This window comes from Pleurodeles waltl, chromosome 10 (assembly GCF_031143425.1).
Source record: "Pleurodeles waltl isolate 20211129_DDA chromosome 10, aPleWal1.hap1.20221129, whole genome shotgun sequence".
Classification (NCBI taxonomy): domain Eukaryota; kingdom Metazoa; phylum Chordata; class Amphibia; order Caudata; family Salamandridae; genus Pleurodeles; species Pleurodeles waltl.
The window spans coordinates 7982855-7999369 of NC_090449.1; the positions used below are offsets into that span (position 1 = coordinate 7982855).

The following is a 16515-nucleotide window of genomic DNA, read 5'->3' on the forward strand; positions in this document are numbered from 1 at the left end:
GGACTGGAAACTGCCAGGGCAGGAACCACTACCCACCCTTCTGTGGATGAAGATCCAGGTCGACAGGGAACAGAGAATATGAGCTGTGGAGCCCAGGCGCTGCAGAGAAGTCCTTGGATTGGGGAGACAAGGCCCCACGTCGGTCGCAGATGATCAGTGTTTAGGAGAACCACCAACAAGCCTTGGCACATGCCAGATGTGGAAAAGTAAGAGTTGCAAGGCTGAAGAGGAAAAGCAAGGCCAAGGTGACGTGACCTTTGGAGGGGCGTCAGGGCTGACAACAGGTGGGAGAGGCAGCAGAAGCTGTCGCAGCCACCACAGGCAACCCAGTAGCAGCGGGCACAGTAACTTGCACAGAGGCCCAGTCAGCACACAAGGAGAGGAGTCCAACGTCACTAGAGAAGCAGAGGTTGAAGTGCTGGAGGGCTGGGCCACTTCGAGCCTGAAGATTTCTTGAAGCAGAAGTCAACAAGCCTTATTTGCTGCAAGAGTCTTGATGCACAGGGATTCCGTCCTACAAGGACAGGCAAGGGGTCACCGTCTCCCAAGTTGGGCAGAAGGCAGAGAGGACAGAGGGGACCACTAAGAGCCACCACCTGTGTTGCAGAATCCATGCAGTTCCAGGAGAGCAGATCCACTCAGCAGGACGTTGTTGCTTTAGGTGCCTGAAGAGGGAGGGGAGTGACTCCTTCACTCCAATTGAGATTGCTTCTTGCTTCATGGTGCAGCTGAAGTCTTGTCGACCCCAGAGGATGCACAGCCATGGCAATGTTGCAGTTGCTGGAAGGAGCCAGGGAAACGATGTTTCCAAAGATGATGCAATGATAGGTTGACTCAGGAGTTGCAGTCCTGTTTCGTTCTTGAAGTGTCCGGCTGCAGGAGCAGAGGAGGTCAATGTAGAGGAGTCCTAGTGGATTCTTGCACGCTAAATCAGGGGTCCCACCCGCAAAGTGGTCCCTAAATAACCCTAAAAGGGTGCTTGGTTACTTTGCGCACTGACGTCACATGAATCTGCCACTCAGATGTTTCCAGGGGCCTCTACACACCTTGTTTTCAAGATGGCAGAATCAAGTGGTCACCTAGAGGAGCTCTGGGCACCACTCCTGGGATGGTGCTCGACAGGGGAGTGGCATTCCCATTTCCTTTGTCCAGTTGCGCACAGAGCAGGAACAGAGGATCCCTGTACTGGATCAAACCGGTTTATACAAGGACAGCACCAAATGTGCCTTCAAGGCAAACTGGTGGCTTGGGGAGGCTACCTCTCCCAAGCCTTGTAACACCCATTTCCAAAGGCGAGGGTGTTGCATCCCCTCTTCCACAGGAAATCCTTTGTTCTGCCTTCCTCCGCCTGAGCTGGTCAAGCAGCAGGAGGGCAGAACCCTGTCTGAGTGGAAGCAGTGTGAGCTGCCCACCAACCCTGGAAGACCAGTAGGAGCAATACTGAGGGGTCCCCTAAGGAGCCCCCAGAGTGCATGGAATCACGCCATCAACACTGGCATTGGTAGTGGCATATGATTCAGACATGTTTGATACCAAACATGCCTAGGTTCTGAGTTACCATTAGGTAGCTGGACCACAGGTAGTGAGTGACCTGTGGCCAGTACATGGGAAAAATGGCTTCCCCGCACTTAGGAAGTCCACTACAATGTAACAAAGTTCTAGGGGCACCTCTGCTCTTGCAGGGGGGCACCATTTCACGCAGGCTGCAATGGGAGTCCTGCAGGCACAGTTTGCATGCGCTCCCATGGTTGGCATAAGACATGTAACAGCCCAAGCGGATCTCCCTGGTGTACCAATACCCTGGATACCCGAGTACCACAGACTAGGGACTTACAGGAGTACAGCAGTATACCAATCTGACAACCGGTTTTTGAGCCACCCTCTCAAGATAACCAACTTCAAAGGGTCGATGATTACGGCAGCGGCAGGATCCTACTCCACGACTAAAATCAGTTCTCACTTCAGAGTTCAGAACAGATAAAGGAGGAGACATCCTTCCAGATTGATGTTGCCGGAGAAAGAACGGACCATGAAAAAGAGAATGAGCAGGAGCCCAAAAGACTGAAGAAGTAGGAGGGTCAAGAAGCAGAATAATTGCTAAGAATCTCTATCAGTGCTGCTTGTATTTTGCCACCTTAAGGGACCCCCCCACCAAATACATGCACACTGCCATTGCAGATTGTATGCGTTGGTGGGGAGAAAAAGGTAAAGTCGATAAGGAATCCCTCCCAGGGTGCCATGCCCACAAACCACCTGGACTCAGGCTGTTGGCGTCAGGTGCTGAGTGAGCAGGGTAGCGGATCTAGGGCAGTTCTGGAGTCTGTTTGGAAGGTTTCTTCTGGACAAGGTTGGTGTCCTCAGGAGTTCCTGGTCCTCTGCAGGGCAGGCAGTCCTCTGGGGGTTTCTAGATTAGCTGGTCCTGCAGTCCTGGAGTCTTGAAGCTGCACACAAGCCACTAGGTCTGGGGCCAAATCAGTTGTTGTCTGGAGTCTTCACTGCTGTGGTCGGCTTGGCGTTGGGATTTCAGAGCCGGGCAGTCGCGGTCAGGGGGAGCCTCGGGATTCCCTCTCCAGGCGTCGCTGTGGGGGCTCAGGGGGGACAACTTTGGTTACTCAGTCTTGGAGTCGCCGGAGGGTCCTCCCTGTATCGTTGTTTCTCCACCAGTCGAGTCGGGGTCGCCGGGTGCAGTGTTGCAAGTCTCACGCTTCTTGCGGGGATTGCAGGGGTCTTTAAATCTGCTCCTCTGGATACAAAGTTGCAGTCTTTGTTGAACAGGGCCGCTGTTCTCGGGAGTTTCTTGGTCTCTTGGAAGCAGGGCAGTCCTCTGAGGATTCAGAGGTCGCTGGTCCTGGGGAAAGCATCGCTGGAGCAGGTTTCTTTGGAAGGCAGGAGACAGGCCGGTAGGACTGGGGCCAAAGCAGTTGGTGTCTTCTCCTCTGCAGGGTTTTTCAGCTCAGCAGTCCTCTTCTTCTGTAAGTTGCAGGACTCTAAATTCTTAGGTTCAGGGGAGCCCTTAAATACTAAATTTAAGGGCGTGTTTAGGTCTGGGGGGTTAGTAGCCAATGGCTACTAGCCCTGAGGGTGGGTACACCCTCTTTGTGCCTCCTCCCAAGGGGAGGGGGTCACATTCCTATCCCTATTGGGGGAATCCTCCATCTGCAAGATGGAGGATTTCTAAAAGTCAGAGTCACCTCAGCTCAGGACACCTTAGGGGCTGTCCTGACTGGCCAGTGACTCCTCCTTGTTTTTCTCATTATCTCTCCTGGACTTGCCGCCAAAAGTGGGGGCTGGGTCCAGGGGGCGGGCATCTCCAGTAGCTGGAGTGCCCTGGGGCATTGTAACACGAAGCCTGAGCCTTTGAAACTCACTGCTAGGTGTTACAGTTCCTGCAGGGGGGAGGTGTGAAGCACCTCCACCCAGAGCAGGCTTTTGTTTCTGTCCTCAGAGAGCACAAAGGCCCTCACCACAATGGGTCAGACACTCGTCTCTCAGCAGCAGGCTGGCAGAGACCAGTCAGTCCTGCACTGAACAATTGGGTAAAATACAGGGGTCATCTCTAAGATGCCCTCTGTGTGCATTTTTTAATAAATCCAACACTGGCATCAGTGTGGGTTTATTATTCTGAGAAGTTTGATACCAAACTTCCCAGTATTCAGTGTAGCCATTATGGAGCTGTGGAGTTCGTTTTTGACAGACTCCCAGGCCATAAACTCTTATGGCTACCCTGCACTTACAATGTCTAAGGTTTGGCTTAGACACTGTAGGGGCATGGTGCTCATGCACCTATACCCTCACCTGTGGTATAGTGCACCCTGCCTTAGGGCTGTAAGGCCTGATAGAGGGGTGACTTACCTATGCCATAGGCAGTGTGAGGTTGGCATGGCACCCTGAGGGGAGTGCCATGTCGACTTAGTCATTTTCTCCCCACCAGCACACACAAGCTGGCAAGCAGTGTGTCTGTGCTGAGTGAGGGGTCCCTAGGGTGGCATAAGACATGCTGCAGCCCTTAGAGACCTTCCCTGGCATCAGGGCCCTTGGTACCAGGGGTACCAGTTACAAGGGACTTACCTGGGTGCCAGGGTTGTGCCAATTGTGAAGACAATGGTACATTTTTAGGTGAAAGAACACTGGTGCTGGGGCCTGGTTAGCAGGGTCCCAGCACACTTCTCAGTCAAGTCAGCATCAGTATCAGGGAAAAAGTGGGGGGTAACTGCAACAGGGTGCCATTTCCTTACACAGCAATATCATCTAGATATGATACACTGACAGACTCCAAGCCAGCAAGGACTTGATTCACCAACCTTTGGAAGCTGGCAAGTGCAATCTTTAAACCAAAGGGCATAACACTGAACTGATAATTCCCATCAGGTGTAGACAATGCAGTCTTTTCTTCTGCTCCTGGTGCCATGCAAATTTGTTAGTATCCTGCAGTCAAGTCAAAGGGTACTAAGAAACTTTGTTGCACCTTATTTGTCTATCAGCTCCTCAGCGCTTGGACTAGGGTGCACATCTGTCTTGGTGGCAGAGTGGAGAACTCTAGTCCACACAGAACCTCATTTATTTCCACCCTGGGGATGAGACTTGAAAACCAAGACCACTGGGGCAGCCCAGGGACAGTCAGAGTTCCATTACCCCTAAATCCAGCATCTTGTTGACTTCAACTTTGATGCTCTCCTTAACTTGATCAGACTACTAATAGATCTTGGATGTGACAGGCAAGCTGTCTCCTGTGTCCACATCATGAGTACACAGATGTTTCTGTCCAGGGGTTAATGAGAAGAGTTCCCAATACTGCTGGGAGACATGTCTGCAGTCAGCCTGCTGTTGAGCAGCAAGGGTGTCTGAGTGGACAACTCCATCAACCAACCCATCTTTAGGGTTGTGAGAGGAGGTAAGGTTCACTCTCTGCTTCTTGATCCTATCACTAACAGTCAGCGCCGTCACAGAAAAAGTTGAGGCAGTTCACATGGATCACTCTTTATGGTGTCCTGCTAGTGCCCATGGCCAACCAAGTAGGTGACCTCACTTTTCCTCTCTAGGATAGGATAAGGGCCACTGCACTTCTCCTGAAGAGCCTTGAGACCCACATACTACAAAATCCATACCTTCTGCCCTGGCTTAAACTCCACCTGTGTAGCATTTTGGTTGTACAACTGCTTCTGGAGCTGTTGGCTGACCTCAAGGTTTTTGGTTCACTTTTTCTTATGTATTCTGCCATCCTAGAGCTGAGGCCAAGCACAGTCCATCACATCTTGCTTAGGCTCGAGGAGAGGTCTCTCCCAGCCCTCCATCACAAGTGCAAGTGGTCCACTAATAGGGTGACCAAGCAGAGGTTCAAAAGCGGAAACTCTGCTCCCTTCTGAGGCACCTCTCTGTAGGCGAAAAGCAAGCATGGCAAGAGGACATTCCAACTCCTTTTCAGTTTTTCAGGGAGCCCCATGGTCATGTCCTACAATGTCCTGCTGAATCGTTTGACAAGTGTAGTGAACTTGTAATTCACCCCACACGCTTTTTTATGTAAGCGGACATGAAGTTGGTACCTTTGCCAGAAACCAACTCCTTAGTAAACCATACCCTAGCAAAGATAACAATGAGGGCTTTGGCTACTGCAGGAGCTGTAGAACTAAGGGAATTACTTCAGTATACCTAGCAGCATGATCCACTACTACCAGTAAATATTTGTTTCCCCGAGTCTCTGGGTCGTTCAATTGGATCCAGTATGTCCACACCAACTCTTTCAAAGGGAACCCCAACCACTGGAAATGGGTCACTCCAGATCACCACCCGCAATGCAGGATCAACATAGTTCAGGATGAGAGGAAATCCATGCAGCCGGTCGTCCTTGCAGTTAGTGCCTGCAGATGCAGGGGAGAGACTCCTTATTGGAGGATGGCTCTGTATATACTATCTCAAAGCAAGAGATAGTGTGCACAGAGCCCAAGGGTTCCCCTTAGAGGTAAGATAGTGGCAAAATTAGATAATTAGGTAGGTAGGTACTGACCTATGTCCAGTACACGCGTAAAATGGCGTCCTCGCGCTCACAAAGTCCATGAAAATGGAGCTGAAGTTTGTGGGGGCACCTCTGTTCATGCAGGGCTATCCTTACACACAGGTACCCGCATCCTGCCCCCTCTGTGCTAGGAGGACCTGCCATAGGGGTGACAGTGACCTGGTGCAGTGACCTGAAGTGAAAGGGTGCATGCATCCTTTCACGTAGGCTGCGATGGCAGGCTGGCAGATACACTTTGTATGGGCTCCCATGTGTGGCATAATACATGCGGCAGCCCATGTGGGACACCTGGTGCCCCAATGCCTTGGGTACCTGGGTACCATATACTAGGGACTTATATGGGGGAACCAGTATGCCAAAAGTGGGGTGCGAGTTGGCCAAGCAACCAAGTTTAAAGGGAGAGAGACTAGTCACTGGGGTCCTGGTTAACAGGACCCTAGTGAACTGTCAACATACTGACAACAGGCAAAAAGTGGGGTTAACTATGCCAGAAAGAGGGTACTTTCCTACAGGGGAATACTCTGGATTCAGGCTGCAAGCATATTTGTGTTGGACAGGAAGGGTCAACCCAGGGTGAACTCGACATTGGAATCACCTGGGGTGCTTCTCTGGACCGATGGGCCACATGGACTCAGGCCATGGGCATTGAGTGCAGAGTGGGCAGGGATCGCAGATCCGGGACAGTTCTGAAGTCCTTATGGAAGGTTTCTTCTGGACAGGGCCGCTGTCCTCGGGAGTTCTTGGTCACCTGCGGGCTAGGCAGTCCTCTGGGGGTTTGTATGGGTCGCTGGACCTGAAGGATGTGTCACTTTTCTGTAGCAAGAGTCAAAGCTGCAGACACACCGAAAATGTTGGGCCAAGTTGGTTGTTCTCTAGGCTTCACTGTTGAGGTCAGCTTTGCAGTCCTTTCTTAAAATCGCCAGGAATATGTTGAGCAAGATTTTGGGGTGCCCCTAAATACTTGATTTAGGGGCATTACAGAGGTCAGTAGCCAGTGGCTACTGTCCCCGAGTGTGGCTACACCTTCCCCTGTGCCCACTCCCTTGGGGAGGTGGCACATTCCTAGTCATTCCTTTCCAAAACAAAAAAAAGAGGATTCTGATAGGAGGGGGACACATCAGCTCTGGACACCTTAGGGTATTCCTAGTTGCAGTGGTCACTCCTTATTGTAGTTAATGTTCCCGCAGGACCTGCCGCTTAAAGTGGGGCTTGGTCCAGGGAACAAGCATTTCCACCAGCAGTTACAGGTCAGCCCTGCACTAAAGGGTTGGGTAAAATACAGGTGGATTCTCTAAGATCCCCACTGTTCCCATTTTACAATAATTCCAACACTGGCATCAGTGTGGGTTTATTCTGCTGAGAAGTTTGATACCAAATTTCCCAGTCTGAGCGCTGTCATGGAGCTGTGGAGTTCGTAATGACAAATTACCAGCTCATGAACTCAATATGGCCACACTGCACTTAGTGTCTAAGAATGGACTTAGACAATGTAGGGGTATATTGCTCATGCAGATATGCCTTCACCTGTGGTATAATGCAACCTGGCTTATGCTGTAATGCCTGCTCGAGTGACTTACCTGTGCAACAGGCAGTGGTTTGTGGGCACACCACCCAGAGAGATGCCACGTCGACTACCTTTTTCTCCCCACCAACACACAATCTGCAATGACAGTGTGCATATGTTTGGTGACTGGTCCCTTAGGGTGGTACATTACATGCTGCAGCCCTTAGGGGGCCCCCATGGCCACAGATACCTTGGCATCACTGGTGCTTTTACAAAGGACTTTGCTGTGAGCCAATTGTGGAAACAATGGTACAGTTTAGGGAAAGAACACTGGTGCTGAGGCCTGTTAACAGGATCCCAGCACACGCTCCGTCAAGTTAGCATCAATACAAAACAGAAGAGTATTGTAAACCACGCCAAAAGGGGCACTTTCCTACATAACTATAGCAATCTAGTCCAGTGTTCAGTAACAAAGTACCTTTATTTTTACAACACTGTGTGGTACTGTTAATGTGAGATAAGTCATTGTGTGACTACTGTGGTATTGCAAGTGCTTCATACTCCTCCTAGGTAAGTCTTGGCTGCTCACCACAGCTATCACTAGAGAGCCCTGGCTACCTAGACACAGTAACACTATCTAATAAGGGTTGTCTGGACCCAGTGTACACCACACAATAAGCCAGCCTCCTACGCATGGTAACAAGAAATCTCTTTTTTCAACAATGGAAGCTGATATAAAAAGATTATACTTTATCGATGCTGTACTTTCAATATACCTGTGTCGTGGTCACATCACAATCCATTATAGGGAAACATTTCTTCATCAATGTTACTCCTCATCCCTTTTCTGTGCTTTTGACAATCGATCAAGAGCTCTTAGCGGTATTTCCACAACCAAAAGATTAGAAAAAGGATCAGAAAGTAGAGATTACATACTGGGGCATTGTGGGCTTACATGGCTCTTCCTTATGTTGACAACCACAAAGGAAAAAGAGGGAACATTTTAGAGTGTACCACTAAATGGTAGAATAATGAACATGTGGACACAGATCAACACTGAAAAACAATTCCAAAAAAGATTTAATAATTTTGCAAAAGTCAGAACAAATATACATTTATTCTTTATCGTAATATGATTCGAGTTTGTAGGCATAGTTACTTTCTAGGACCGGGAAGAGCCATTATCTTACGCCAGAAAAATATAACTTAGATCTGGGCCTGAGCTAGAACTATTGCTTTTGTGAAGTCCAAAACATATTATGAACTGCAGATTTAGCCATACATACCTTCTGCGTCACTACTAGAAAGCGCAGAGCGCTAAACTGGGTTGAGCCCTGCCCTCCTGGCACTTTCGCTGGCAGGGAATGAGGAGATTCCAAGACTGTTGTTGGGTTCACCATTTTCTCAACCAGCATAAGCCAGGCATCCAGAAACTCTCCAGTTCCATCTGGGAGGTCAGTGTGCTCAAGCCCCTCTGATACTGGCACCTTGCCTCCCATGGACAATGCCCAGTTAAAAGTCCTGAAAATGGAGAAGGGGAAAAAAGTAAGTAAGGGGGCTGCACACAATGCGGGTTGCTTAGCACACCACAATCATGTGTTTCACAATTGTGCTTTGATATGTTGCATTGATAACTATCATTTACAAGACTAATGTGGTTAAAGAGCAATGTTGTTTCTTGTAGACACTGCAGGAAGCAGGCTCTGCACACTATTTCAGTTTGATATAGTATATACAGAGTCCAGGGGTTCCCCAGAGGCTTAACAGAGGCTAAAGTAGATAATACTAATGCTATCTTTTGTGGTAGTGTGGTCAGCAGTTAGCCTTATCAGAGGGTAGTGCAAAACATTTGTTGTACACAGAAAATACAAAAAGTGCACACTTAATGACTTAACTCCAGATCAATTGTTTTTATACAGCAAAAATATATGTTCTTAATTGAACTTTTAGAACCACAAGATTCAAATAGCAGATAATTACCTAAAAAGATTTGTATTTCACACAGGTATCAACAGTACTTTATTTGAAATAGGTAAGTAATACAGTTTTTGAAATATTGGCAATCTGTTTTAAAAATGGTCAGTGCAATTTTCAGAAACAGTTCCGGGTGGTGGTGGGGTGGCGGGGGGAAGTAAGTACGGACAGATACCCAGGATGGGCACTTGCTTGCAATCGCCTGGGGACCATCTCTAGCTGGGTGGACCACCTGGACACGGGTCGTGGTTGTCGGGTGCAGAGGGGTCAGGACTCGCACATCCAGACTGAGGTGGGAGCCCTTGGCTGTAGATTTTCTTACACCCGCTGTCCTCAGGAGTTCCTGGTCCTTTTGGGTGCAGGGCAGTCCTCTGGAGTTGAGCAGAGATCGCTGGACGCGTCACTGGTCTTTTGCAGGCGCTTTGAGGCAGGAGACAGGTCGGTAGGGCTGGGGCCAAAGTAGTGGTCGTCTTCCTTCTCTGCAGGGGGTTCTGCTTAGCAGTCCTTGTTACGTTGCCAGTAATCTGGTGAGCTGGGTTCAAGGAGGCCCTTAAATCCTAGATTTAGGGGCATTTTAGGGGTCAGAGGGCAACAGTCAATGGCTACTGTCCCCAAGGGTGGCTACACCTTCGGTTTGCCCACTTCCTCTAGGGAGGGGGACAAAAACCTCAATCAGTATTTGTAAAGCGCAGCTACTCACCTGTGAGGGTCTCAAGGTGCTGGGGAATTAGCCACATCCGAAGAGCCACATCTTGATGTTCTTCCTGAAGGTGGTGAGCGAAAGGCCTTAAGTGAGATGCAGGGGAGGTTATTCCAGCTCCTCGCTGCAGTGCGGATAAAAGATCATCCTCCGTGGTGGTGGTTTTGCAGATGCGAGGGACGGTGACCAGGGCCATCACGGTGGAGCAGAATGCTCTGGCCGGGTTGTGGAAGGAGACAATGATTCAGGTCGGCTAGTCCTGCGTTGTGTATGGCCATGTACGTGTGGGTGAGAAGCTTAAAAGTGATTCATTTCTCGACCGGTAGCCAGTGGAGGGTCCCCAGGTGTTGGGAGATGTGTGAAGCACCTCCACCCAGTGCAGGCTTTGTTTCTGGCCTCAAAGAGCATAAAGGCTCTCATCACATGGGGTCAGAAACTCGTCTCTCAGTGGCAGGGTGGAACAGATCAGTCAGTCCTGCACTGAAGGGTTGGGTAAAATATAGGGGGCATCTCTAAGATACCCTCTGTGTGAATGTGTTAATAAATCCAGCACTGGCATCAGTGTGGTTTTATTGTGCTGAGAAGTTTAATGCCAAACTTCCCAGATTTCAGTGAAGCCATTATAGAGCTGTGGAGTTTGTCATGAGAAACTCCCAGACCATATACTCAATATGGCTACACTGCACTTACAAGGTCTAAGAGTGGATACTGTAGGGTCATAGTACTCATGCAGCTATGCCTTCACCTGTGGTATAGTGCACCCTGCTTTAGGGCTGTAAGGCCTGCTAGAGGGGTGACTTCCCTATGTCACAGCCAGTGGTTTGTGGGCATGACACCCTGAGGGGTGCCATGTCGACTGCCTTTTTGACCCACCAGCACACACAAGTTGCAAGGCAGTGTACAAGTGCTGAGTGAGGGGTCCCCTAGCCTTGCATAATAGATGCTGCACCCCTTAGAGACTAAGTAAATGCCTCCTGGGCATGGTTACCCCCTGACTTTTTGCCTTTGTTGATGCCAAGTTATGATTTGAAAGTGTGCTTAGGCCTGCTAACCAGGCCCCAGCGTTCTTTTCCTAACCTGTACCTTTGTTTCCACAATTGGCACACCCTGGCATCCAGGTAAGTCCCTTGTAACTGGTACCCCCAGTACCAAGGGCCTTGATGCCAGGGAAGGTCTCGAAGGGCTGCAGCATGCCTTATGCCACCCTGGAGACCCCTCACTCAGCACAGACACACTGCTTGCCAGCTTGTGTGTGCTGGTGGGGAGAAAATGACAGTCGACATGGCACTCCCCTCAGGGCACCAGGCCAACCTCACACTGCCTATGGCATGGATAAGTCACCCCTCTAGCAGGCCTTACAGCCCTAAGGCAGGGTGACCTATACCATAGGCGAGGGTATAGGTGCATGAGCACTATGCCCCTACAGTGTCTAAGCAAAACCTTAGACATTGTAAGTGCAGGGTAGCCATAAGAGTATATGGTCTGGGAGTCTGTCAAACACGAACTCCACAGCACCATAATGGCTACACTGAAAACTGGGAAGTTTGGTATCAAACTTCTCAGCACAAAAAATGCAGACTAATGCCAGTATGCATTTTATTGTGAAATACACCCCAGAGGGCATCTTAGAGATGCCCCCTGAAACCATACCCGACTACCAGTGTGGGCTGACTAGTTTTTAGCAGCCTGCCACACATCAGACATGTTGCTGGCCACATGGGGGGGGAGTGCCTTTGTCACTCTGTGGCTAGTAGCAAAGCCTGTACTGGGTGGAGGTGCTTCTCACCTCCCCCTGCAGGAACTGTAACACCTGGCGGTGAGCCTCAAAGGCTCACCCCCTTTGTTACAGCACCCCAGGGCACTTCAGGTAGTGAAGATGCCCGCCCCCTCCGGCCACAGCCCACAATTGTGGCGGCAATGCCAGAGGAGATAATGAGAAAAACAAAGAGGAGTCACTGGCCAGCCAGGGCAGCCCCTAAGGTGTCCTGAGCTGAGGTGACTGACTTTTAGAAATCCTCCATCTTGCAGATGAAGGATTCCCCCAATAGGATTAGGGATGTGCCCCCTCCCCTCAGGGAGGAGGCACAAAGAGGGTATAGCCACCCTCAGGGCTAGTAGCCATTGACTACTAACCCCCCCAGACCTAAACACACCCCTAAATTGAGTATTTAGGGGCTCCCAGAAACTAGCATGATAGATTCCTACAACCTAAGACTAAGGAGGACTGCTGACCTGAAAACCCTGCAGAGTAGACGGAGACACCAACTGCTTTGGCCCCAGCTCTACCGGCCTGTCTCCCCACTTCAAGAAAACTGCAACAGCGACGCGTTCCACAGGGTCCAGCAACCTCTGAAGACTCAGAGGACTACCCTGCATCTAAAAGGACCAAGAACTCCAGAGAACAGCGGCTCTGCTCCAAAGAAGAAACATCTTTGCAACAAAAAAGCAACTTTTAAAGAACACACGTTTCCCGCCGGAAGCGTGAGACTTTGCACTCTGCACCTGAAGCCCCCGGCTCTACCTGCAGAGAACCAACACTACAGGGAGGACTCCCCGGTGACTACGACCTTGTGAGTAGCCAGAGATGACCCCCCTGAGTCCCCCCAGCGACACCTGCAGAGGAAATCCAGAGGCTCACCCTGACCGCGACTGCCTGCTTCAAAAAACCCGACGCCTGGTAAAGGCACTGCACCCGCAGCACCCCAGTACCTGAAGGATCAGACCTCCAGTGCATAAGCGAACCCCAGGGGGCCCTCTCCCTTGCCCAGGCGGTGGCTTCCCCGAGGTGGCTTCCCCGAGGAGGCCCCCCCTCCCCCCAGCCTGCTTCGCTGAAGAGACCCTGTGTAGGAAGTTGGCTCTGTATGTGCTATTTCAAAGTAAGGAATAGCATGCACAGAGTCCAAGGGTTCCCCTTAGAGGTAAAATAGTGGTAAAAATAGATAATACTAATGCTCTATTTTGTGGTAGTGTGGTCGAGCAGTAGGCTTATCCAAGGAGTAGTGTTAAGCATTTGTTGTACATACACATTGTAGGAAGTTGGCTCTGTATGTGCTATTTCAAAGTAAGGAATAGCATGCACAGAGTCCAAGGGTTCCCCTTAGAGGTAAAATAGTGGTAAAAATAGATAATACTAATGCTCTATTTTGTGGTAGTGTGGTCGAGCAGTAGGCTTATCCAAGGAGTAGTGTTAAGCATTTGTTGTACATACACATAGACAATAAATGAGGTACACACACTCAGAGACAAATCCAGCCAATAGGTTTTTGTTATAGAAAAATATCTTTTCTTAGTTTATTTTAAGAACCACAGGTTCAAATTTAACATGTAATATCTTGTTCGAAAGGTATTGCAGGTAAGTACTTTAGGAACTTCAAATCATAAAAATTGCATGTATACTTTTCAAGTTATTGACAAATAGCTGTTTTAAAAGTGGACACTTAGTGCAATTTTCACAGTTCCTGGGGGAGGTAAGTTTTTGTTAGTTTTACCAGGTAAGTAGGACACTTACAGGGTTCAGTTCTTGGTCCAAGGTAGCCCACCGTTGGGGGTTCAGAGCAACCCCAAAGTCACCACACCAGCAGCTCAGGGCCGGTCAGGTGCAGAGTTCAAAGTGGTGCCCAAAACACATAGGCTAGAATGGAGAGAAGGGGGTGCCCCGGTTCCGGTCTGCTTGCAGGTAAGTACCCGCGTCTTCGGAGGGCAGACCAGAGGGGTTTTGTAGGGCACCGGGGGGGACACAAGCCCACACAGAAATTTCACCCTCAGCAGCGCGGGGGCGGCCGGGTGCAGTGTAGAAACCAGCGTCGGGTTCGCAATGTTAGTCTATGAGAGATCTCGGGATCTCTTCAGCGCTGCAGGCAGGCAAGGGGGGGGTTCCTCGGGGAAACCTCCACTTGGGCAAGGGAGAGGGACTCCTGGGGGTCACTTCTCCAGTGAAAGTCCGGTCCTTCAGGTCCTGGGGGCTGCGGGTGCAGGGTCTCTCCCAGGCGTCGGGACTTTGGATTCAAAGAGTCGCGGTCAGGGGAAGCCTCGGGATTCCCTCTGCAGGCGGCGCTGTGGGGGCTCAGGGGGGACAGGTTTTGGTACTCACAGTATCAGAGTAGTCCTGGGGTCCCTCCTGAGGTGTCGGGTCTCCACCAGCCGAGTCAGGGTCGCCGGGTGCAGTGTTGCAAGTCTCACGCTTCTTGCGGGGAGCTTGCAGGGTTCTTTAAAGCTGCTGGAAACAAAGTTGCAGCCTTTCTTGGAGCAGGTCCGCTGTCCTCGGGAGTTTCTTGTCTTTTCGAAGCAGGGGCAGTCCTCAGAGGATGTCGAGGTCGCTGGTCCCTTTGGAAGGCGTCGCTGGAGCAGGATCTTTGGAAGGCAGGAGACAGGCCGGTGAGTTTCTGGAGCCAAGGCAGTTGTCGTCTTCTGGTCTTCCGCTGCAGGGGTTTTCAGCTGGGCAGTCCTTCTTCTTGTAGTGGCAGGAATCTGATTTTCTAGGGTTCAGGGTAGCCCTTAAATACGAAATTTAAGGGCGTGTTTAGGTCTGGGGGGTTAGTAGCCAATGGCTACTAGCCCTGAGGGTGGGTACACCCTCTTTGTGCCTCCTCCCAAGGGGAGGGGGTCACAATCCTAACCCTATTGGGGGAATCCTCCATCTGCAAGATGGAGGATTTCTAAAAGTCAGAGTCACCTCAGCTCAGGACACCTTAGGGGCTGTCCTGACTGGCCAGTGACTCCTCCTTGTTTTTCTCATTATTTTCTCCGGCCTTGCCGCCAAAAGTGGGGCCTGGCCGGAGGGGGCGGGCAACTCCACTAGCTGGAGTGTCCTGCTGGGTTGGCACAAAGGAGGTGAGCCTTTGAGGCTCACCGCCAGGTGTGACAATTCCTGCCTGGGGGAGGTGTTAGCATCTCCACCCAGTGCAGGCTTTGTTACTGGCCTCAGAGTGACAAAGGCACTCTCCCCATGGGGCCAGCAACATGTCTCGGTTTGTGGCAGGCTGCTAAAACTAGTCAGCCTACACAGATAGTCGGTTAAGTTTCAGGGGGCACCTCTAAGGTGCCCTCTGGGGTGTATTTTACAATAAAATGTACACTGGCATCAGTGTGCATTTATTGTGCTGAGAAGTTTGATACCAAACTTCCCAGTTTTCAGTGTAGCCATTATGGTGCTGTGGAGTTCGTGTTTGACAAACTCCCAGACCATATACTCTTATGGCTACCCTGCACTTACAATGTCTAAGGTTTTGTTTAGACACTGTAGGGGTACCATGCTCATGCACTGGTACCCTCACCTATGGTATAGTGCACCCTGCCTTAGGGCTGTAAGGCCTGCTAGAGGGGTGTCTTACCTATACTGCATAGGCAGTGAGAGGCTGGCATGGCACCCTGAGGGGAGTGCCATGTCGACTTACTCGTTTTGTCCTCACTAGCACACACAAGCTGGCAAGCAGGGTGTCTGTGCTGAGTGAGGGGTCTCCAGGGTGGCATAAGACATGCTGCAGCCCTTAGAGACCTCCCTTGGCCTCAGGGCCCTTGGTACTAGAAGTACCAGTTACAAGGGACTTATCTGAATGCCAGGGTGTGCCAATTGTGGATACAATGGTACATTTTAGGTGAAGGAACACTGGTGCTGGGGCCTGGTTAGCAGGGTCCCAGCACTCTTCTTAGTCAAGTCAGCATCAGTATCAGGCAAAAAGTGGGGGGTAACTGCAACAGGGAGCCATTTCTTTACACACATAGACAATAAATGAGGTACACACACTCAGAGACAAATCCAGCCAATAGGTTTTGTTGTAGAAAAATATCTTTTCTTAGTTTATTTTAAGAACCACAGGTTCAAATTTAACATGTAATATCTTGTTTGAAAGGTATTGCAGGTAAGTACATTAGGAACTTTGAATCATTTCAATTGCATGTATACTTTTCAAGTTATTCACAAATAGCTATTTCAAAAGTGGACACTTAGTGCAATTTTCACAGTTCCTGGGGGAGGTAAGTTTTTGTTAGTTTTACCAGGTAAGTAAGACACTTACAGGGTTCAGTTCTTGGTCCAAGGTAGCCCACCGTTGGGGGTTCAGAGCAACCCCAAAGTTACCACACCAGCAGCTCAGGGCCGGTCAGGTGCAGAGTTCAAAGTGGTGCCCAAAACGCATAGGCTAGAATGGAGAGAAGGGGGTGCCCCGGTTCCAGTCTGCTTGCAGGTAAGTACCCGCGTCTTCGGAGGGCAGACCAGGGGGGTTTTGTAGGGCACCGGGGGGGACACAAGCCCACACAGAAATTTCACCCTCAGCGGCGCGGGGGCGGCCGGGTGCAGTGTCAGAACAAGCGTCGGGTTCGCAATGTTAG

General features: G+C 50.3%; 1 protein-coding gene across 10 annotated transcripts in view; it reads right to left on the minus strand.

Annotated features, from left to right (window-relative positions):
* Window positions 1-16515, minus strand: part of HUWE1 (HECT, UBA and WWE domain containing E3 ubiquitin protein ligase 1) — a 1403674-nt gene that overhangs the window by 879373 nt on the left and 507786 nt on the right. For all 10 annotated transcript variants that reach the window (XM_069209338.1, XM_069209335.1, XM_069209339.1 and 7 more), the window contains one exon: window positions 8801-9035. In XM_069209338.1, coding sequence (XP_069065439.1) covers window positions 8801-9035 — 235 coding nt within the window. The remainder of the gene's footprint in view (window positions 1-8800; window positions 9036-16515) is intronic.